This window comes from Pelobates fuscus, chromosome 7 (genome assembly GCF_036172605.1).
Source record: "Pelobates fuscus isolate aPelFus1 chromosome 7, aPelFus1.pri, whole genome shotgun sequence".
Taxonomy (NCBI): domain Eukaryota; kingdom Metazoa; phylum Chordata; class Amphibia; order Anura; family Pelobatidae; genus Pelobates; species Pelobates fuscus.
In genome coordinates, this window is record NC_086323.1 from 53,109,264 (window position 1) to 53,134,124 (window position 24,861).

The window sequence follows — 24,861 nt, forward strand, 5'->3', positions numbered from 1 at the left end:
GCAATGTAAAGCACTGCCGTTTAGCACATACGGCAATACTTACATTGCAGGATTAAACATACATCTATTCGCTGTCTTCCTGTGAGAACTGAGGTTTGTATTCCTAATACTAGTGTTCCATTAATTCCATTAAAACTTGCTAAAAATTACATTATCTTGAACTGTGTGGAGTAGACTGGGCAAAGCACCAAAGGGGGCTCATTGCACAATAATCAGTACAGCTTAGTGCTCCTTTAAATGTTATATGCCATTGTTGCGTATTTTTTCATGAATGCACGATTTGGTTTCTTATTTTTCTTTCTACTTTTTCTAGTGAATCTCTTCAGGCTGTTACTTCCCACACCTGTAAGAGACCAACGGTCAAGACTGTCTCATTCTGGTATATGGCCTCTGCTTTTATCTCATAAACTTCAGTTTCACTCCTCTCACAGCATGAGTGGAACTGCTCTAAAAAATAATCCTAGCCATGCTATGACCAATATCTATTTGCAATGTTTTTCTGTTTTTTGTTCATTTTCCTCCGTCCAGTATGAATTCCTTTGTTTCTTGGTACTCTGCAAATGGCAGTCATCCTGTCTGTTTGGATCACGTATCAGAAGCCTGATGTGCACTGGATGATGTGGGAGCAAACTTTTACTTGTTAAAAAAAAAAATTAAAAAATTCTGTGATCTCAAATCACTTTAGGAGTAAATATAATCTTAAAGCGGCTCTGTTACTGTCTGGGGTCTTTGTATAATTTGCAATAATCCCTGATGGTGACTGCTCTGCAGGATGTCTGGTTGCCACTGGGTGTAAATATGGTGAGTTATAGTTGCCTGAACCTATACTCACTGAAAGTTTGAAACCTAAATTTTCTGTGAAGTTCCAACAATGTGAGAATTTCATAAAGATTTTATCTTTATGAAAAACTAATTTGGGGGAGGAGGGTTATAGTAATTTTAAAATATTTTTACTAAATGGCTTTGTCCTTTGCGGGTTTATACAGTATATCCTTTTATATTTGCTACAAGATATATATATATATATATATATATATATATAAATTTTTTTTTTTTTATATTGGTTTCCCATTAAGAGCGACACAGTAAAATATTGATTTAGTGAAGTTTGGGTTAAGCACACTACTTGTACCACTGATAATTGAATTTTCTTTAATTCATTCTGCTAGAAGAGTTGTAAAAATCTGTTGGAATTTTTTTTTTTTTTTTTTTTTAGTAATTGAAGATTGCTCATATGCCCAGCAGTAGTCATGCCACAGAAAACCGTGACCATGAAATGTCGGGTGTAAACGAAACCAGTTAGCTTTGATGTGATATCCAGTTTCCTTCCATGTCATGTGCAATTTGTGAGATATATTGTTGACAGTGTGGTACTTCACAAGCTTAAATGTGTTCAGTAGCAGCAAAGTTAAATTAAGGCTTGTCGCTTGAGCACATTCTTAGAACGATGGGCATCTTGGTCCCAGTGATGTTCCAGGAGCTTTCTATATGATGTTACTGAAGCACTTTGTTACTAAAACAAGGGACTGGTACATAGGTTGTATTTTTACTTTTTTTTTTTTTTTTTTTTTTTAAATGTAAACACTGCCTTTTCAGAGAAAAGACTGCATTTACATTGCTGGCTAGTTACACCTCTAGTGACAGCCACTCAGACGACCACTAGAGGTGCTTTTTAGTCCAACACACTAGCGTGCAGTGTCTTTATGCTCTGCATTGAGACGATGTACATTCCCCATTAACATGCACTGATTCAGTGCATCTCTATGAGAAGATGCTGATTGGCACAGTGCAGCGTTTTGTCATGTAACTCCGCCAGGGAAGTATAGCCAGCCACGTCGAGATTGGCATGGGAGAAAAAGGGACCTAAATATTTTAAAGTCAGGAATATATATGTTTGTGTTTGACACTATAGTGTTCATTTAATATGGCAAAAAAAGAAATGCTGCTTCTTTGCAGCATAACTCTGCCATTTTAGCCACACCTTACTTTTCCACAAAAAGTCAATGAGTGAATGAAAGATTGGTGTGAGCTGAGTTGCTGACTTGACTCTTTCCCACAGCCCGTTTGCTGTTCATAAAGGATTTATTCACTTACTTCAAAAAAATATACACTTCCAATTGGTTCAAGATCTCTTGCCATTTGCACTGGTGGAAGAATGGCGTACTATCTTCACTGTTTGGGGGAGGGGGGGGAGAGGGATCTTAAGTGACTAGTTTGAAGAGCAATCCTCAAAAGTTTAGAGACTGCAAAGCACACTGAAGAAGCAATGTCTTAGTGGAATTTAGTTGTATGACTCAAGGGCCATGGCTATCATCCTGTGTGAGAGTTATTTTAAACTTTTCAGTAGCTATGGAGACAAACCGTGAAATCGAGCTTGTGTTACAGTGATGTCAGTATAGACTCATAAACAATGGTCTCTTGCATGGCACTGAAACTGGAATATGAGCTGTTGTCAACACACCTGTCTTCTTTGGTAATGATGCCTTAATATTAACTCTATGCTCCTTTTGTACATTTTTTTAAATGGTTCAGCTATGCACTGACAATAAGACAGGGAATTCTCAGAGCACGATGAGTACAGAATGTATTGAAAAGCCCCGAGATGGGGTTTGTACAGTCGTCTGGAGCTATTTTTATTTTCTCATATTTTTACATAGCATTAGCAATAAATGTAGTTATGTAAAACTGCTGTCTGTACATATATATAGATAGATAGGTAGGGGTGTGTGTGTGTGTGTGTGTGTGTATATATATATATATATATATATATATATATATATATATATATATATATATATAATATACATACAGTGATCAGACACATTAAAACCACTGACAGGTGAAGTGTTTACAGTGATTATATAATTAGAATGGCACCTATCAGGGGGTGGGGTATATTAGGCAGTGAACAGTATTGGAAGCAAAAAAAGTGGGAATGGGAAAAGATCTGAGTCTTTGACAAGAGCCAAATAGTGATGGCTAAACGCCTGGGTCAGAGCATCTCAAAAACAGCAGGTTAATGCCTTCCAAATGTGGTGCAAGGAAGGACAACTGGTCAACTGGCATCTGTCATTAATGACACAGAAGTTCTACTATAGCTCTAATTGCTAAAAAAAAAAAAAAACTTAAAGCTGGCCATGATAGAAAGGTGTCAGAATACAGAATTCATAATACCGTATATACTCGAGTATAAGCAGAGTTTTTCAGCACATTTTTTGTGCTGAAAAACCCCAACTCGGCTTATACTCGAGTCAATAGTCTGTATTATGGCAATTTGCATTGCCATAATACAGACTGGGGCTGCAGAGATGTTACTTACCTCTCCTGCAGCTCCTGTCAGCTCCCTCCTCCGCCGCGCTGTCCGTTCAGCACCTCGGTCAGCTCCCAGTGTAAATCTCGCGAGAGCCGCGGCTCTCGCGAGACTTACAGTGGGAGCTGACAGAAGAGGAGAAGGGAGCTGACAGGAGCTGCAGGAGAGGTAAGTAACATCTCTGCCAGCTCTCCTCATCCCCCCGCTGAACTGCCAATGCCACTAGACCACCAGGGAGTAAGAGCCCCCCTCCCTGCCATGTATCAAGCAGGGAGGGGGGACGAAAAAAAAAATATAATAATAATAAAAAAATAATAATAATACAATTTAATAATAAGAAATAATAATAAAAAAAATATTAAAATAATTAAAAATAAAAATAAAATTGCCCATCCCCCACGGTTCTGCAACACACACACACACACACACACACACACACACTGCATTCATACACACACTGCACTCATACACACACACTGCATTCATACACACACTGCATTCATACACACACTGCATTCATACACACACTGCATTCATACACACACTGCATTCATACACACACTGCATTCATACACACACTGCATTCATACACACACTGCACTCATACACACACACTGCACTCATACACACACACTGCACTCATACACACACACTGCACTCATACACACACACTGCACTCATACACACACACTGCACTCATACACACACACTGCACTCATACACACACACTGCACTCATACACACACACTGCACTCATACACACACACTGCACTCATACACACACACACTGCACTCATACACACACACACTGCACTCATACACACACACACTGCACTCATACACACACACTGCACTCATACACACACACACTGCACTCATACACACACACTGCACTCATACACACACACACTGCACTCATACACACACACACTGCACTCATACACACACACTGCACTCATACACACACACTGCACTCATACACACACACTGCACTCATACACACACACTGCACTCATACACACACACACTGCACTCATACACACACACACTGCACTCATATACACACACGCTGCACTCATATACACACACGCTGCACTCATATACACACACGCTGCACTCATATACACACACGCTGCACTCATATACACACACGCTGCACTCATATACACACACGCTGCACTCATATACACACACGCTGCACTCATATACACATACGCTGCATTCATACAGACACTGCACTCATATACACACATACTGCATTCATACACACACTGTAAAATAAATATTCAATTAATATATTTTTTTTAGGATCTAATTTTATTTAGCTATTTACCAGTAGCTGCTGCATTTCCCACCCTAGTCTTATACTCGAGTCAATAAGTTTTCCCAGTTTTTTGGGGTAAAATTAGGGGCCTCGGCTGGGGCTGCGTAGCTGAAAAATGGTCAGTGGACCCCTGTCCACTGCCAAAAGCACCTTCAACGGGGATGGTTACCTGGTCTGTTGAATCACATTTTCTCTTAGATCAGGTAGAAGGCCTGGTGCGTGCAGGATGTACTGTGCGACAAAGTCAAGCCAGCAATGTTCTGCTGGGAAACCTTGGTTCCTGACATTCATGTGGATTGGATGTTACCTAATGGCAGCGACCTCTTTCAACAAGATAATGGACTCTGCCACAATGCAAAACTTGTTTAGGAATGCTTTGAGGAACAAGAGAAAAAGAAAAGATCTGCTGCTAATGTCTTGGTGCCAGAAACCACAGAAAACATTTAAAAGTAGTCTTGTGGAGTCTGTGCTTCGATGCTTTAGAGCTGTTTTGGCAGCACAATAGGGACCTTCATGATATTTGACTGGCTCTTCACAAGCCATAGGATCAAGCTCATGGTCTACCAGTGCATCCAATGTATAGATTATCCGGGTTATTTACTAAAGTGAACGTTGCAGGGAATTAAAAGTGCATTTTAAATTCAAGGTAAAAATAGCAGCACTGTAAAAATGATCCCAGTCCGCTATGCTTTCATATTTGTGTATTTTGGCTTAAATATGAAATTCACTTTGAATTCCCTGCAGTTCTATCCTAAGTGAATAACCGTGTATGTGTATTCCTTCCATTTAATCAATGTATAGATTATGTATATCCCTAATAATGCATCCAAAATATACCTTATGTGTGTTCGTACCAATGTATTGATTATTTTATGACAAGCTATTCGCGAACTGAAATACTTACCACATACATATATGTAGCCAACACAGTAATACCTGCTACCCATACGTTAACACATAAATATCAAATACAAGTGCATATCCTAGTGTCCCTGACCAACACTCTGAACATTTTGCCACTTTTAGAGACCAATACTACTGCAGTCTAAGTGGCTCTAATATATATATATATATATATATATATATATATATATATATATATGTGTGTGTGTACTTTGCCCGAGCAACTTCTGGCCATTAAAGGATCATTCTAAGCACCATAACCTCTACCAAGGCTCTCCTAAGCACCTATAGCCCAGTCTCTCTTCAGCTACACTGATAATGCAGAATTTCTACTTTGCAAATATCAATTGTCTAACTTGTATGGCAGTTATAGACACTGAGTTATAGTAGTTACGATGCCTAGAGTGCCCTATTAATATATATTTAGGTTACATAAATGCAATTGTGTGTTTTGGCAATACATCCTTGCTTTATTTAGAAAGATAAGTTCTACAAATAGATGCCTTTTTTTCCCCTCATGTACTGATACTTCCCCTTTTCAGTTGTGCTTTTTGGCAAAATAGAAACATCTAACTATAACTATGTTTCATGTTTACTATAAGAAAGCCAAGGTTTTAAAGGCTGTATTGTGCTTCACTCGCTATTGCTTACAGAGGTTTATTGAAAATCTACACAGCGGACGGTTGCTGACTTTCCTGTGTCTGTCTCATAAACTTAAAATAATATTCTTATGTGAAAGATTTTGCTGCCAATCGGTGGTCTAGCCATGTTACTATTATTATGTTCGTCAACCCTTAGCAAGGTTTATAGTGATGACATTTTGCCTTTTCACTGGGCCTGCCTCAAAATGTACATTTGTTCTATCAATGTGGTATATCAACTAAAACGTAAAATGTAGCAAATAAAAAGAATTGCCCAATTTAGTCCAAAATAATGATCAAATGTGCTCCAAACCCAGTTGTTGTTACAGCTTAGCTATTTTAGTTAGTATTTTGGTTGACTACACCGTAACTGTTTTGGTTACACCAGGGGTAGTCAACCTTTTAATACCTACCGCCCACTTTTGTATCTTTGTTGTTGTTAATATTTCCTTACCACCCACCAGTGCTGCAGTAACTAATTTTATAGCGCAAGTGGAATTTTTTTATTTTTTTTTTAGAAAGAGGTTTAAAATTGTGTGCGGGGGGTGAGGGGGGAATCTGTAGTTCTCTGTGATCTGTAGTTGACAAATTGCAGAAGAAAAATACACTAATGACCAGATTGAGAAAAGCCTTGTCAGTCTGGTCTAGCAGTGCCTAATTAGTGCAGTTCACAATATGCTCTGCACCACCGGAGAAAACAAATGTAGTATGCAAACAATGAAGGTGCTGAGATATTCACTGTGATCAGCCAACATGTGCATTTAATGCAGTATTTTTGTCTCTCTGCACCTTTGCGAGGTGAGTTTATTTGAATCCTGGCACAATTCGGAGACAGCAGGTTTTCTTTCCACAGATTGTAGTGTGGGTGTTAAATCAGGGGATACTTTGACATGCTTTGTGCTGCTCCTAAGTAGATAATTGCAGTTTATATTTGGCACCTAATTGTGTTCCGTTTTAAGCAGAGAGGTAGGAGGATTTCCAGTTGCTTTGATAGCCTTCTAACCAACCCATTGAATGTTCTGCCTTCCCTGGAAAAAAAAAAAAAGTCCACACATTTTCCCCGCAATGCCTGCTCACAGCTTAATTATTTTCCTTTTGACATTTCAGTTTCTCGCACTAAACCATGGCGTTGAATTAGCTCCAATTTCTCACATTACTGTATTATCAGGGGAATAATTGCAGGGTCTGGAATTCCAATCAATTGAAATGTTTTCTGTAAGCATACGATAGTGTGTGCTCAAACTGTTAAAGATGTTTTCCACCTAAACAAAACCAAAACGGAAACAAACAAAAAAATTAAGGAAATCCATCTTTTTTTTTTTTTTGTCCTGAGAAGCTTTAAAGCAAACAAAACAAAAACCAGACATTTTAAGATAGTCATTGTTGTGACCACCCCCATGGAATCAAAAGTACTGGACCATTTTGTGCCCTCTTCTTGTGTAACAGGTTAGAATGAACTAGCCACAATAAAAATATAGATGGAGCAAAATTTGACATGATTACAGACTCCTTTCCATGGATTGTTTGGGATTTCAAATGTAATGAAAACGATGTTCATGGGATCTATAAAAATGTTAACGTTGCAGTAAGTGATAATAGCGTTTGCAGTTGACTTTGTTTTGTTTTTGTTTACCAAACACAAATTCGTGTAACAGCACAATTATGAGCGAGTACAGTGAATGCTTAATTACAACATGACACAGAACAGAGGGTTTTGCTCGTAATAGATGGTTATTGAGATTGTTGGGCCAAAGAATATAAAGTGGCTGCTTGCAGTCCTGTGCCTAATCTCCAAAGCCTGAAACAAGGAGGTGGCTTTTTGAAAAAGAAAAAAAATATATATGTCATTTTTATACAGAAACCTTACTGTACCAGCATTTAAATGTTTAATGCACTGAGCAAGAAGTGGAGTTGGTGAATGGGTGTGATAATTTTGCCATGGAAACCATAATATGTGTGGGATAAAACTACAGTAAATGGATAATCTGAATGCAATGCAAGTATCCTTTTAGCATAATGTGCCACATGTTGACAATCACACCTCCTGCTTATTGCAAAAGAACAGAGTGTCTTTATTTTTGTAGCCAAAAAAAAATACTATATCCTATACTGCTGGAGAAATGGGCAACAGATTTTTTTTTTTTTTTTATTGTAGTTAAGATGATTTCCATTAACAACATATAGTAAATATGTGATCCTATTGCTAAATCTGAAAACGCAATGAACACTTTACTTTAAATGCGCTATTAACATACATCTGACAGTATTTTGAAGAATGGCAGAGACTCTTTTCTCATATTGCCAATACTTACATTTCTTCCTTTATCTGTTATCTCATTCCCACAGGGTCTGACGAAGCTACAAGATTTAAGATCAGGTCCCCAAAGGGGCTTTTAGGATTGATTTCTTCGGTTATAGCTAAGCCCATTAGAACACAAAAGGAGAGGCCTTGTGAATAGACACTATGTCCTGGTTTTAGAATCTTCTCTATCTCCATCTCCTAGGAATTTAAAGCCCCCTGGTCTACAATGCATTAAATGAAGTCATCACTTGGTGTACAATGCCCTGCATTACCGTGTTAAGTGGTTATAGATGGATTAGCTAGACTTTTAATCATATTATATATTCTATAGGATTGTCTAGAGCCTCAAAATATTTAATTTCAAATGCTATATTGTTTCTAGTCATCCGGTCAGATTTTAATAAGGGTTATATGGGTGCTTTTTAAAAATCATTAAGCTAATGAGTCTTAACATATTGACGATAGATTGGCAGATGCTTCTGTGTAGTTAAATTGCCTCCCTTTCAGTAGCTTTAATGGATTTTATGTAAAAATTTAGTTTTTAGTTTTTATTTCATGGCTTCTGGGGAATAACAGGTGCATGGTCCTCCTTTTTGTTTTGTTTTTCATGTTTTTGATTTTTTTAATTTCAAGGTGAATACTCCGCAGTTTTATGTATTTTGCTGTATTTCCACATTTCTAGTGTGCATGCGTCGGAACATCCTTTACATCTAATGAAAGCCGTTTCCTTCAGATATATCCACATCTATAAAGCCATCTTCCTTATTAAAGTTGTCCTGTTAGCTGATTCCTCCCCTCCCCCCCTGCCCCCCCCCCCCCTCCCCCCCCCCTAATTTTAAGCTGGTTTTCAAAGGATTGGCTGTGATAATAAGCTAGTTTATTTTCCCAAAGTTCTCCTTTTGCCTTTTGTTGTACATAATCACTGTTTGTGATCTAATGTCTATCCGTGCATGCTATTTTCTTGTTTGTAAAACAAGGCAAGCTCTGAATATTTATAACCGCATCTAACAGAGTTCTGGAATTCATGGGAAAAAAAGGCTACTTTAGTCTAGCTCCTTCAATGCACCAACCATAATGACAAACTATGCATAGGCAAAAGAGGCGACTCTTCCATCAGTCTGTCCCTTACTAAAAAATTAGCATCTGAACAGGGGTTACTTGACCCCTTGATCTCATAGGGAGCAAGAATGATAATTTTTTCTTATTGCCTCAATGCCTCATTGTATGATACATGATTCAAAGGGGATTTTGAATGCAGCTGAATGGTTTTGTTAATATTAATTCCTCTTATCCCCCTCAGTGCTGGAATTTTTTTTGTTGTCCCAGCCTGTTAGCTGTCTGCTGTCACTGTTCTTACCCTAAAAAAAAAAATCCCCTTTTTTCGGAGCTACTTTTGTCTACTTGTTCTGTATTTTTACTTATCATATATACTGAACATTGTTTTTATTTTTAAAGACTGTTTTAGTAAAGTCACTATATATTCTATAGTAACTTTACTAGAATGGTCTTTCAAAAACAAACTGGTAATGTCAAGGATGAACTTCCTTCTTGGTATCAAAATGGAAATACAGTTGCCATCTCACCCACTTGTTCCACACAGAGTAGGTGGTGGTGTCAAATTGGTATTTCTGGTTTGGCAAGTTTACATTAGAAAGAGGACTCACAGATGGAAATTCCCCTCCCTTTCTATTAGAAGTGCATGGAGATGGTGTTATGAAAAATGGTTTTGAAACTAAACTTTGCAAGGGCAATGTCACAACCTTTGGCCTCACATTTACCACTGGAATTCATTTTCTATAATGTCTGAAGAATTTTGAGCGTTGTCACAACCACGCTTAAACCATAAAACATATTACTTGTTTTAGTCACAAGGAGAAGCACAGACTGTTCTATATGTGGTGTGGATACAACTTGAATTTTCACTCTTTACATCTAATCGCTGTGCATGTCACAAGCTAATATGCATCATAAAAAGTATGTTTTTAAAAGGCGCAGAGAGAAGGGGGGGGGGACAAGATCCTTGTTTCTGAATTGACAAAAGTCAATGGCTTTTTTTAATGTTTATTGGAATTTAACAAATTAGTACAATGGAGTAAGATGAAGTACTAATTTATCAAACATGATGTTATCGTCTCAGCATTATATAAATAATTTATAAAAAGAGACCGTAACGTAAAATGCTGTGTATATGAAAAAACATAAAAACTTGCCTTTATTTACCCCCCACAAGGACAAATGCTACACACAGGTGTCGTAGTTTGAACTCATGAGACGTTATGGCAGTATGGAGTTCCAGTACAGTACATGAAAAATATGGTGTCTGGAGCTACTGCAAACCCTTCCCTTTTACCCCGTTTTTTTTCATGGAGAAGCATCTGTGGTCAAACACAGCCAGGGAAGGTAAAGTCAGGACTGCTTTAACCTAGTGTAGCAAACAGAAGCAGGAGAAAACCTATCTGGCTGTCTGAAAAACCAGGAAGAGGTTTATAATTGAGAAAGAGAAAAAAATGACAAGACTCATTTGGTAAAAATCATATCCTCTCTATGCCTGCCTCTCAAGTTGTCACTTAGGCAGAGTGTTCCAGGTTGCCTGTATCAATTTGTCCACATTTTGTGTGCAGTGTCTCACATCGCATGTACATCTTGGGCAGAGCAGGCCAAGCTGCCGCTCTAAGAGCTTAACCTAGGCCGGTTCACAAAACTGTATAAGCTAGTAAACTGCTGCAATAGCTGCTATCCATTTTTTGAGCAATTCCATTCATCAATGCTCAGCATGGCAGTCAAGCCCCCTCTCCCTGCAAAAACCAAAAAGTATTTTAATGTTATTTGTATTCTGATTTTAAGAATTGATCACTAAGCTAATATTCCAGTTTAATGGTACACCACCCAAATTTAACTTTGGGTCCTTTAAAATGGTACTTTCAGAGTATAGGTCCCTTTGTGTTAGCTATATATGGATAGCGGATAACTATTTCATCCTAATCACTTAAAATCTATACCATGTTATAGAGTGCTTCCTGATTATTTTTTTTCTTCCTTTTATTTTTATTTTTTTTGGAGACTTTCCATCTCCCTTTGGGCAGTGGTGAAGATTGACAGAAGGTGTTGATTCATTTCCTGCCTGGTGCTGCTATCCACTCATTGGGGGAAAAAAAATCCCACGCATCCAGATCTTTCAAAATCTCTAATAATTGCAGCCCTTTGGGCATTAGTGTGTAATTCAGTTATTACAATATGTTTAACAGCAACTATTGGAACTATAAATGTAGCAATAATTCTACGTTTTATCTACAATGGTAATACTATTAATATTTATAGATTGATTGCAATTTTGTTAATCAACTTGATTATTTCATATCTCATATAAAAAGGGGTAGTGCCTTCCTAATGTGTTAAGAGCAAAGTATCCTATAACCAAAAACAATGCATAATGAGGTTTTTATGATTTACCCCATAATGTACACTGGATTGCATTATGTGCCATGGTCATTGTGGTTTATGGGAGGTCCAGTGCCTACAGTGCAAGTAGAATTTGCTTTCCTTTTTGGTGGTATGTGCTATGCTTGGTCTATCCCTCAAATTAGTACGCTTGACTTATTCCCATTTTTTAAAAAATTGTTTTTACCGTTTGTAATTAAGGAATGACTGCCCTCTTGTGACCAAAATGAGAAATGTTCCTTGAAGTGCAGCTTAACCACAAAATAGAACTTGTCTAGTCTTTAGGAAGCTCTAATTATAGGATTGACATGTATACAGAGTTGTACCAGACAATACTGTGTTAAAGTGATATATCAACTATAATGGTTAGGATAAGTCCTCTACTAATACGTATCGTATCACGAGAATTGCTTTTAAATTAAAACAGATAATCTACTGCCATATTTGTGCTGTTTAACAGAGAGAGTAAGAAAACATCCTGCCAAATCTTATTTATACATGTTCAAGAGATTTAGCCAGTCCAGTGTGTATATAAACAAGAAACTGCATACATTTGATTTTTGCATCTTCCCAACTTCATATAAAATATTATGTTGCTTTCTTTGCAGTTGGTCAAGTGCTGGGTTAATTACTTAAACTTTGCTATACTATGAGGCTATAAATCAAGTTTACTATTAATCTGACTTAAACTGCTAACAAAGAGATTACCTCATATGAAGATAAACACTTTCTGATTTATAAAAATATCACTGTACTAACTGTTCTCTTTGTGTTTTGTTCGATAGATGTGAAAGGCCCTCCCACCCACCGGATGTCATGTGGCCAGTCTCCCTACACGGAGAGTACCACATGGGAAAGAAAGTACTGCATCCTTACAGAAAGTCAACTGGTCCTACTCAACCGTGAGGACGAGGTAAGGGTCACTCTCTGTTCTTCAGATCTTCAGGATGCACGAGGCCACTCTGAATATTTTACTTTAGCATATGTTAACATTATGATAAAGAAACACTTGACTCTGGATTTTTAATGGAAAGGTAAAGTGTTAGTTTAATTTATTTTTTAATGTTATTATATGTCCAATAAAGAGTTAAAATCCCTGTAGTCACTTACCAGACTCCTGTACGGATGTTCCTCGGCGGTGGGTCGGTCCTCCACCTCCTCCGACGTCATCAGTCATCCGACAGGTAGGGGTTCTAATGAGCATGCCGCAAGCGCATTAGGCCCACCCCATAGGAATGTATTAAAGGGACACTATAGTCACCAGTGCAACTACATGTATTCCTGACTCTATAGTGTTAACACCACCATCTAGCCCCCCTGGCCCCCTCATACCTCCATAAATATAGTAAAAATCTTACTGTATTCAAGCCAGAAGCTGTAAATCTGCATGCTGTTAGACTCAGGAAAAACGAGCAGTCTGCTGACATGTGATAGCCTGATCCAATCACAGTGCATCCCCATAGGATTGGCTGAGACTGACAAGGAGGCTGATCAGGGGCAGAGCCAGCATGATTCAAACACAGCCCTGGCCAATCAACATCTCCTCATAGAGATGAATTGAATCAATGAATCTCTGCGAGTAAAGTTCAGTGTCTGCATGCAGTGGGAGGAGATACTGAATCACAGGATGCTCGTGCACAGCAGATCTGAGTGGATGGAGGCATATTATGCCTCCATCAACTCAGAAGTTCCTCTGGTTCACTCTGAGTGACTGCAACTGGAGGTGTTCCTAGCTTTCAATGTAAACACTGTATTTTCTCTGAAAATAGTGTTTACGTGATAAAGGCTGCAGGGAGCTATAGTTCTCACCTGAACAACCTCATTAAGCTGAAGTTGTTCAGGTGACTATAGTGTCCCTTTAAATCAAAGCTTTTCTGTGGGGATTTAACAGACGCTGGATGTCCTCATGCAGAATGTTTACGTGACCTAAAGTCCGGTAAAATTCTGGAATCGAAAGTGGCTGTCTTAATGCTACAATGTAAACATTGCAGTTTCTCGAAAGCTGCAGTGTTTTACATTGCATGACTAAGGGCAATAGGGACACTGTGCCCAGACCACTTCAATGATAAAGCTGAAGTGGTCTGAGTGCCTACAGTGTACATTTTAAGCATACCTCTAGTGTCTGCCTACTGAGAGCCACCACTAGAGTTTCTGTGTTTAAATGCTGCTCCTATAGAAGCATTTAATTAATGCATAACTGCGATTTGCCTCCCAATGCTTAAGTAGGGGGAAGCTTTGGATTGGCGGAGTTCATCAAGATTGATGATCTCAGCCAAGGAGGAGGGACCAGCAGTGAGAGAGCAGCACAGCGAGGACAAAAAGGTACGTAAGTAAAAAGGCTGTTTATCCAAGACACAGCTGGTCGCTCACCTATGCAGTAACAGTGTCTCCTGCATTTAAGCAGGAATATCAGCTATAACAAAGTATATAATAATAACATACCATTCAGAAAAGCACTATCTGTATTCAAATATCACATATTTCAATGTGTTTTCTGGAGTGTGAAATTAGTGTCCTGTCTGACTAAGATCATCTCTAAGTTTTCAGGAGGCAATGCAGAATTCCACATTTTTTTTGCTAAAAATGAAAAGCATGGGCTAACAGAGCCCCCTAAGAAAGCAGCCTATACAATAAGTTCTGTGTTTTTCATGACAAGCAATAAAAAAAGACCCCACAAGACGCCCTACCCCCCTTCCTCCATCTCCCCTTAGAGAAAAGATGCAAGAGGGATATTTTATGTCAGTGCTTTGCAGGGTTAAAACTAATGGACCATTGATATGAAATGGTGTGGGTTAGTGATCATTTAAGTTGCTCTCCAAACATGAGTTATTAACCTATTAAACTGGAGGTAGTTCACCTTGCAATCATTTCATCATTATCTATCCATGTATTTCTAATGTAATAATACGAAATCAGTTCTGATATATCTGTTAAAGCTATTCTAAAAATTGTTGTTCTCATCTGGTTGCAGGTTTTACGATTATAACAACCAGCAAGAATAAGTCTTTACATTTAAAAATCATGATTTAAATTGAGTCTTATTGAATGGTAATTTTAGATCGACTTGATTTAAATCTTACAGGTAGATAAATCTACCTGTAAGTTTTTGTTCAGCCATATTTAACTTCTGTCGGCTTAACACTTCTCTTAAATGCACACTATAGTCACCAAAATAAGTTAAGCTTAAAGATATATTATAGTGAATTCCAAACACTTTAGCTCGCTTGCACTAAGGGTTTATAAACCATTACTGTACTCACCCGATACCAGCGACAATGTCGCTCAAAGTGCCTTCTCCGATGTCACCCTAAGGAGAAGGGGGCGCATGCGCGACGAGCGAATTAGGCCACCCCGATAGGAAAGCATTGCTGGAATGCTTTCCTGTGGGGATTTTATGAATACTGGATGTTCTCATGCAGAGTGTGAGGACGTCAGGCGATTAAAAGTTGCCTCACAAGGAGGAAGTGCCTCTGGTGGCTGGCAGACAGTCACAAGAGGCAGTCCTAACCATTTCAGATTCTCAGAAACTGCAATAATTCACATTGAAGGATTAAGGGGACAGGGACTTTGCACCCAGACCACTTCAATAAGATGAAATGTTATAGGTACCTATAGTGTCTGAAGTTGCACTGCTCAATTCACTGCCATTGTGGAGTTAAACACATTTTGATTTTGTCTATGCAGCCCTTGCCACCCCACACCTACCCTGGCTGTGATTTACACAGCCTACATAAAAAAAAAGGTTTCACTTTCAATCTGCTGTAATTTACTTTAAAAGTTTTGATCTCCTGCTCTGTAAATTGAACTTTAATCCCAGACAGGAGGCTCCTGTAGGGTCTAGCAAGCTATTAACAGAGCAGGAGGTAAGACATTCTAAATTAAACAGAATTTGCAATAAAGGAAGTGGAAACATTTGATGACTCTTTAGAGGAAGTCTTTTGGAAGGCTGCTTGTCACATGCAGGAAGAGGTGCCTAGGGATACACAAACAAAGTGATTTAAGTCCTAAATGGCAGAGAATTGAGCAGTGATAGTGCAGGGCATGATCTATGCACTAAACCTGGTCCATTAAGCTAAAGTTGTTTTGGTGACTATAGTGTCCCTTCAAAATATGTTTCCAGACTTATTCAACTGTATGAATTGTTGTAATACTTCCATGTGATGCTGTATGATTGTTTGTGACTGTATGGCACCAGTGTGAACTGGGCAGACATGTCTGGACTGTAATCTCAATTGTTATTTAGTTTCTTCAGAAATCACAACTATGTTGATTTAGCTACTTAACCCCTTAACGACGCAGGACGGTTCAGGACCGTCATCGGCATTTTTGCGTTGCCGACCTACGACGGTCCTGAACCGTCCTAAATTTAAGAGGTACTTACCCGATCGCCGTCGTTCCCCCGGCGGCGATCGGCGGTGCTCCCGTTGTGGGGAGACTGCCTGCAGCCCAGACAGTCTCCCCATGGCGGATTAGGACCCCTGTGGCCATGTGATCGCCCAACAGGGCGACCACATGGTCACAATAGGTGTCCATGTGTCTGCCTGCAGGGGGACTGTCTGTGCTGACAGGCAGTCTCCCTGCAAGTGTAAAATCATAAAAAGTTAAAGTGAATAAAAAAAAAATATTATTATATATGTGTTATATATATATATATATATATGATATATAGACATATATTATACCTATATAATATACGTCTATATATCATATATATAATGTCATACTAAGTGAATTTTTATATTAATATGTACATATATTAATATAAAAATACACTTATAATTAAATTACACACGTATATATATATATATAATATATATAATAACTATATATTGTGTATATATATATTATAAAATACAAATAAAAAGTAATTTAAATTAAATTAAACATGTAAAAATTTTAAAAAAAATTGTATATCTATACGAAATTTTATTCTAACTGTATTTTGATATTAATATATATATATATATATATATTTATATCAAAATACACTTAGAATGAAATTGTCTATATATCTATGTATATATAAATAAATAAAAAGAATACAAACTATTCATATGTCCATATACAAAATTACATAAATAATTATATAAATATACACGTAGACTTCAAATATATAAATATGCATATATATTTAAATTCTACGTGCGTATTTATGTAATATTTTTACATAATTAAGTTATTTTATTGATTGCAATTTAAGGGACCTGCCTGCCAAGCCAGGCCAAAAGTCCAGAGAATTTAATTTGCTGTCACTGTATTTTACCCTGTAACGTTCTACGACACCCTAAAACCTGTACATGGGGGGTACTGTTTTACTCGGGAGACTTTGCTGAACACAAATATTAGTGATTCAAAACAGTAAAACATATCACAGCGATGATATTGTCAGTGAAAGTGACTTTTTTTTGCATTTTTCACACACAAACAGCACTTTTACTGATGATATAATTGTTGTGATACATTTTCCAGTTTTGAAACACTAATATTTGTGTTCAGCAAAGTCTCCTGAGTATAAAAGTACCCCCCATGTACAGGTTTTATAGCGTTTTTGAAAGTTACAGGGTCAAATATATGGGTCAAATATTTTTACATTGAAAATGGCCAGGTTGGTTACGTTGCCTTTGAGAGCGTATGGTAGCCCAGGGATGAGCATTACCCCCATGATGGCATACCATTTGCAAAAGAAGACAACCCAAGGTATTGCAAATGGGGTATGTCCAGTCTTTTTTAGTAACCACTTAGTCACAAACACTGGCCAAAATTAGCGTTCAATTTAGTTTTTTACTTTTTTCACACACAAACAAATATGCTTTGGCTAGTGTTTGCAACTAAGTGGCTACTAAAAAAGTCTGGACAAACCCCATATTGAATACCCTGGGTTGTCTACTTTAAAAAAAATATGTACATGTGGGGTGTTATTCAGCGATTTATGACAGATAATAGTGTTACAATGTCACTATTGATACATTTTAAAAATGTATGTTTTGAAACCGCAATATCCTACTTGTACTTATAGCCCTATAACATGCAAAAAAATAGCAAAATACGTGTAAACACTGGGTATTTTTAAACTCAGGACAAAGTTTTGAATCTATTTAGCAGTTTTTTTCATTCGCTTTTGTAGATGAGTAAAAGATTTTTCACATAAAAGTAAAAAAACATGTATTTTTTTCAATTTTTCATCATATTTTTTCATTTTTAAAAAATTAAATTACATGAGATTATATAAATAATGGTATGTAAAGAAAGCCCCTTTTGTCCTGAAAAAAAACAATATATAATTTGTATGGGAACAGTAAATGAGAGAGCGGAAAATTACAGCTAAACACAAACCCCACAAAAGTGTAAAAAGATGCCTGGTCGCAAATGTACAACATTGCAAAAACAGTCCGGTCCTTAAGGGGTTAAGAAAAGTTTATGTGCTACTTAAACAATGGCTTCATCAAATCTGACTAGTGTTCCAGAAAAAATATTTAACTCCCTCATTTCCAAATGTTCATTTATTTGTTCTCTGAGCTGTTTGAGCAGTCACAATTCCAATCTCTTTCAGCTTGGGGCAGTGAGAAAACTGTATTTTACTATGTTACCTGGAAAATTACACTTTAGGAAAATAAACTTTTCTAAATAGGATAGAATGGATGTAGTTTTTTGGGGGGATACTCTCATCTGGTCTCTTTACATAAACAAACATGATAAGTGGGAAGATACAACAATCACAAAATTAGCAAGGCCATTACATTGCATATGATATTGAAGATAGACTTTCCAAGCAATTTAGTAAGATACAGATTTCTCAAATGATGCCAAATTTGCACAGATTTCCAGGCACTATGACTGCTTCAAATTAGTGAAGTGGTCATGGGTTTTGAAGTAATCCTTTCATGCAATTTGGTAGCTCACGGTTTCATCTAATTATATCTAGACTATAGAGTTGGTACCATAAATCTGTAAATATTCACCCTCATTTAATATTGGTGTTTCCATTTAGACTTATATTTGTTATTACTTTAAATTTTATTATAGTGCTTATTTTTTAAATGGTCTGTGGAAATAGAAACAGATTCTGCAATTTGTAGACTAGATGGACTTGATAGGTTATCGTTTTCAGTTTTCTTTCCTCTGTACTAGATATGCGTGCATGTTTATTCCTACTCAATAGGTGCCACCTGATAAGCCAGTTCTCAATCATTTCTGAGAATGACGAGCAGGATACTCCACATGCTTTTCTCATCACAAACAAACAGAAGGCAGCCTTTTTCTGCCAAATACTTTGTTTTCCGGTTGCTGATTGTGCCCGGAGCAAGTGGAAAGCATGTATTCTGTGTATGCACTGTCGTTGTGATTCAATTCTTGCTCTTTAGAAATCAAAATATATGATTGGAACTTCCTATGACTATTTAAAGAGACACTCCATACACCATAACCAAAAATTTACTGCATAGTTCATGCTGCAATGAGCTTCCTTTTCGCTTCTCCTTTAACTTGGTTACTTAACTGAAGCACACTGCCACTGAACATATAAAAAAAAACTTCACATCACCATAGTAGTCCTCACTGTCATGATTTTTTTTTTCCCCTCCATCTCTCTCTCTCTCTCGCTTGTAGAACCACCTTTAGCAGCAATAACGTGAAGTAATTGTTTTCTGTATGACTTTAGAAGTCTCTTACATCGTTGTGAAGAAATTTTGTCCCACTCTTGTTTGCAACCTTGCTCAGTTTTGATGTTTTCTGGCATTTGTTAATGCACAGCTCTCTTAAAGCCCCACTACAGCATTTCAGTCGGGTTGAGGTGTTGACTTTGACTGGGCCATTGCAACACCTTGATTCTTTTCATTTTAAGCCATTCTGGTGTGCTGCGAGCATTGTCCTGTTGCGTGACCCAATTTTGGGCAAGCTTTAGCTTTCAGACAGATGGCCTCAGATTCGACTCTAAAATACTTCGATATACAGAGGAGTTTATGGTCAACTTAATTACGGCAATGTTCCCAGTTCATGTGGCTGCAAAACAAACCCAAATCATCACCTCTCTATCACCGTGTGTGACAGAGAGGTGTGATAAATCTACCTGTAAGTTTTTGTTCAGCCATATTTAACTTCTGTCGGCTTAACACTTCTCTTAAATGCACACTATAGTCACCAAAATAAGTTAAGCTTAAAGATATATTATAGTGAATTCCAAACACTTTAGCTCGCTTGCACTAAGGGTTTATAAACCATTACTGTACTCACCCGATACCAGCGACAATGTCGCTCAAAGTGCCTTCTCCGATGTCACCCTAAGGAGAAGGGGGCGCATGCGCGACGAGCGAATTAGGCCACCCCGATAGGAAAGCATTGCTGGAATGCTTTCCTGTGGGGATTTTATGAATACTGGATGTTCTCATGCAGAGTGTGAGGACGTCAGGCGATTAAAAGTTGCCTCACAAGGAGGAAGTGCCTCTGGTGGCTGGCAGACAGTCACAAGAGGCAGTCCTAACCATTTCAGATTCTCAGAAACTGCAATAATTCACATTGAAGGATTAAGGGGACAGGGACTTTGCACCCAGACCACTTCAATAAGATGAAATGTTATAGGTACCTATAGTGTCTGAAGTTGCACTGCTCAATTCACTGCCATTGTGGAGTTAAACACATTTTGATTTTGTCTATGCAGCCCTTGCCACCCCACACCTACCCTGGCTGTGATTTACACAGCCTACATAAAAAAAAAGGTTTCACTTTCAATCTGCTGTAATTTACTTTAAAAGTTTTGATCTCCTGCTCTGTAAATTGAACTTTAATCCCAGACAGGAGGCTCCTGTAGGGTCTAGCAAGCTATTAACAGAGCAGGAGGTAAGACATTCTAAATTAAACAGAATTTGCAATAAAGGAAGTGGAAACATTTGATGACTCTTTAGAGGAAGTCTTTTGGAAGGCTGCTTGTCACATGCAGGAAGAGGTGCCTAGGGATACACAAACAAAGTGATTTAAGTCCTAAATGGCAGAGAATTGAGCAGTGATAGTGCAGGGCATGATCTATGCACTAAACCTGGTCCATTAAGCTAAAGTTGTTTTGGTGACTATAGTGTCCCTTCAAAATATGTTTCCAGACTTATTCAACTGTATGAATTGTTGTAATACTTCCATGTGATGCTGTATGATTGTTTGTGACTGTATGGCACCAGTGTGAACTGGGCAGACATGTCTGGACTGTAATCTCAATTGTTATTTAGTTTCTTCAGAAATCACAACTATGTTGATTTAGCTACTTAACCCCTTAACGACGCAGGACGGTTCAGGACCGTCATCGGCATTTTTGCGTTGCCGACCTACGACGGTCCTGAACCGTCCTAAATTTAAGAGGTACTTACCCGATCGCCGTCGTTCCCCCGGCGGCGATCGGCGGTGCTCCCGTTGTGGGGAGACTGCCTGCAGCCCAGACAGTCTCCCCATGGCGGATTAGGACCCCTGTGGCCATGTGATCGCCCAACAGGGCGACCACATGGTCACAATAGGTGTCCATGTGTCTGCCTGCAGGGGGACTGTCTGTGCTGACAGGCAGTCTCCCTGCAAGTGTAAAATCATAAAAAGTTAAAGTGAATAAAAAAAAATATTATTATATATGTGTTATATATATATATATATATATATGATATATAGACATATATTATACCTATATAATATACGTCTATATATCATATATATAATGTCATACTAAGTGAATTTTTATATTAATATGTACATATATTAATATAAAAATACACTTATAATTAAATTACACACGTATATATATATATAATATATATAATAACTATATATTGTGTATATATATATTATAAAATACAAATAAAAAGTAATTTAAATTAAATTAAACATGTAAAAATTTTAAAAAAAATTGTATATCTATACGAAATTTTATTCTAACTGTATTTTGATATTAATATATATATATATATATATTTATATCAAAATACACTTAGAATGAAATTGTCTATATATCTATGTATATATAAATAAATAAAAAGAATACAAACTATTCATATGTCCATATACAAAATTACATAAATAATTATATAAATATACACGTAGACTTCAAATATATAAATATGCATATATATTTAAATTCTACGTGCGTATTTATGTAATATTTTTACATAATTAAGTTATTTTATTGATTGCAATTTAAGGGACCTGCCTGCCAAGCCAGGCCAAAAGTCCAGAGAATTTAATTTGCTGTCACTGTATTTTACCCTGTAACGTTCTACGACACCCTAAAACCTGTACATGGGGGGTACTGTTTTACTCGGGAGACTTTGCTGAACACAAATATTAGTGATTCAAAACAGTAAAACATATCACAGCGATGATATTGTCAGTGAAAGTGACTTTTTTTTGCATTTTTCACACACAAACAGCACTTTTACTGATGATATAATTGTTGTGATACATTTTCCAGTTTTGAAACACTAATATTTGTGTTCAGCAAAGTCTCCTGAGTATAAAAGTACCCCCCATGTACAGGTTTTATAGCGTTTTTGAAAGTTACAGGGTCAAATATATGGGTCAAATATTTTTACATTGAAAATGGCCAGGTTGGTTACGTTGCCTTTGAGAGCGTATGGTAGCCCAGGGATGAGCATTACCCCCATGATGGCATACCATTTGCAAAAGAAGACAACCCAAGGTATTGCAAATGGGGTATGTCCAGTCTTTTTTAGTAACCACTTAGTCACAAACACTGGCCAAAATTAGCGTTCAATTTAGTTTTTTACTTTTTTCACACACAAACAAATATGCTTTGGCTAGTGTTTGCAACTAAGTGGCTACTAAAAAAGTCTGGACAAACCCCATATTGAATACCCTGGGTTGTCTACTTTAAAAAAAATATGTACATGTGGGGTGTTATTCAGCGATTTATGACAGATAATAGTGTTACAATGTCACTATTGATACATTTTAAAAATGTATGTTTTGAAACCGCAATATCCTACTTGTACTTATAGCCCTATAACATGCAAAAAAATAGCAAAATACGTGTAAACACTGGGTATTTTTAAACTCAGGACAAAGTTTTGAATCTATTTAGCAGTTTTTTTCATTCGCTTTTGTAGATGAGTAAAAGATTTTTCACATAAAAGTAAAAAAACATGTATTTTTTTCAATTTTTCATCATATTTTTTCATTTTTAAAAAATTAAATTACATGAGATTATATAAATAATGGTATGTAAAGAAAGCCCCTTTTGTCCTGAAAAAAAACAATATATAATTTGTATGGGAACAGTAAATGAGAGAGCGGAAAATTACAGCTAAACACAAACCCCACAAAAGTGTAAAAAGATGCCTGGTCGCAAATGTACAACATTGCAAAAACAGTCCGGTCCTTAAGGGGTTAAGAAAAGTTTATGTGCTACTTAAACAATGGCTTCATCAAATCTGACTAGTGTTCCAGAAAAAATATTTAACTCCCTCATTTCCAAATGTTCATTTATTTGTTCTCTGAGCTGTTTGAGCAGTCACAATTCCAAACTCTTTCAGCTTGGGGCAGTGAGAAAACTGTATTTTACTATGTTACCTGGAAAATTACACTTTAGGAAAATAAACTTTTCTAAATAGGATAGAATGGATGTAGTTTTTTGGGGGGATACTCTCATCTGGTCTCTTTACATAAACAAACATGATAAGTGGGAAGATACAACAATCACAAAATTAGCAAGGCCATTACATTGCATATGATATTGAAGATAGACTTTCCAAGCAATTTAGTAAGATACAGATTTCTCAAATGATGCCAAATTTGCACAGATTTCCAGGCACTATGACTGCTTCAAATTAGTGAAGTGGTCATGGGTTTTGAAGTAATCCTTTCATGCAATTTGGTAGCTCACGGTTTCATCTAATTATATCTAGACTATAGAGTTGGTACCATAAATCTGTAAATATTCACCCTCATTTAATATTGGTGTTTCCATTTAGACTTATATTTGTTATTACTTTAAATTTTATTATAGTGCTTATTTTTTAAATGGTCTGTGGAAATAGAAACAGATTCTGCAATTTGTAGACTAGATGGACTTGATAGGTTATCGTTTTCAGTTTTCTTTCCTCTGTACTAGATATGCGTGCATGTTTATTCCTACTCAATAGGTGCCACCTGATAAGCCAGTTCTCAATCATTTCTGAGAATGACGAGCAGGATACTCCACATGCTTTTCTCATCACAAACAAACAGAAGGCAGCCTTTTTCTGCCAAATACTTTGTTTTCCGGTTGCTGATTGTGCCCGGAGCAAGTGGAAAGCATGTATTCTGTGTATGCACTGTCGTTGTGATTCAATTCTTGCTCTTTAGAAATCAAAATATATGATTGGAACTTCCTATGACTATTTAAAGAGACACTCCATACACCATAACCAAAAATTTACTGCATAGTTCATGCTGCAATGAGCTTCCTTTTCGCTTCTCCTTTAACTTGGTTACTTAACTGAAGCACACTGCCACTGAACATATAAAAAAAAACTTCACATCACCATAGTAGTCCTCACTGTCATGATTTTTTTTTTTCCCCTCCATCTCTCTCTCTCTCTCTCGCTTGTAGAACCACCTTTAGCAGCAATAACGTGAAGTAATTGTTTTCTGTATGACTTTAGAAGTCTCTTACATCGTTGTGAAGAAATTTTGTCCCACTCTTGTTTGCAACCTTGCTCAGTTTTGATGTTTTCTGGCATTTGTTAATGCACAGCTCTCTTAAAGCCCCACTACAGCATTTCAGTCGGGTTGAGGTGTTGACTTTGACTGGGCCATTGCAACACCTTGATTCTTTTCATTTTAAGCCATTCTGGTGTGCTGCGAGCATTGTCCTGTTGCGTGACCCAATTTTGGGCAAGCTTTAGCTTTCAGACAGATGGCCTCAGATTCGACTCTAAAATACTTCGATATACAGAGGAGTTTATGGTCAACTTAATTA

At 37.2% G+C, this 24,861-nt stretch overlaps 1 protein-coding gene across 8 annotated transcripts in view; it reads left to right on the forward strand.

Moving 5' to 3' along the window:
* RASAL2 (RAS protein activator like 2) overlaps window positions 1-24,861 on the forward strand; it is a 287,911-nt gene that overhangs the window by 142,912 nt on the left and 120,138 nt on the right. For all 8 annotated transcript variants that reach the window (XM_063428261.1, XM_063428262.1, XM_063428265.1 and 5 more), the window contains exon 2: window positions 12,704-12,831. In XM_063428261.1, the coding sequence (XP_063284331.1) occupies window positions 12,704-12,831 (128 nt within the window). The remainder of the gene's footprint in view (window positions 1-12,703; window positions 12,832-24,861) is intronic.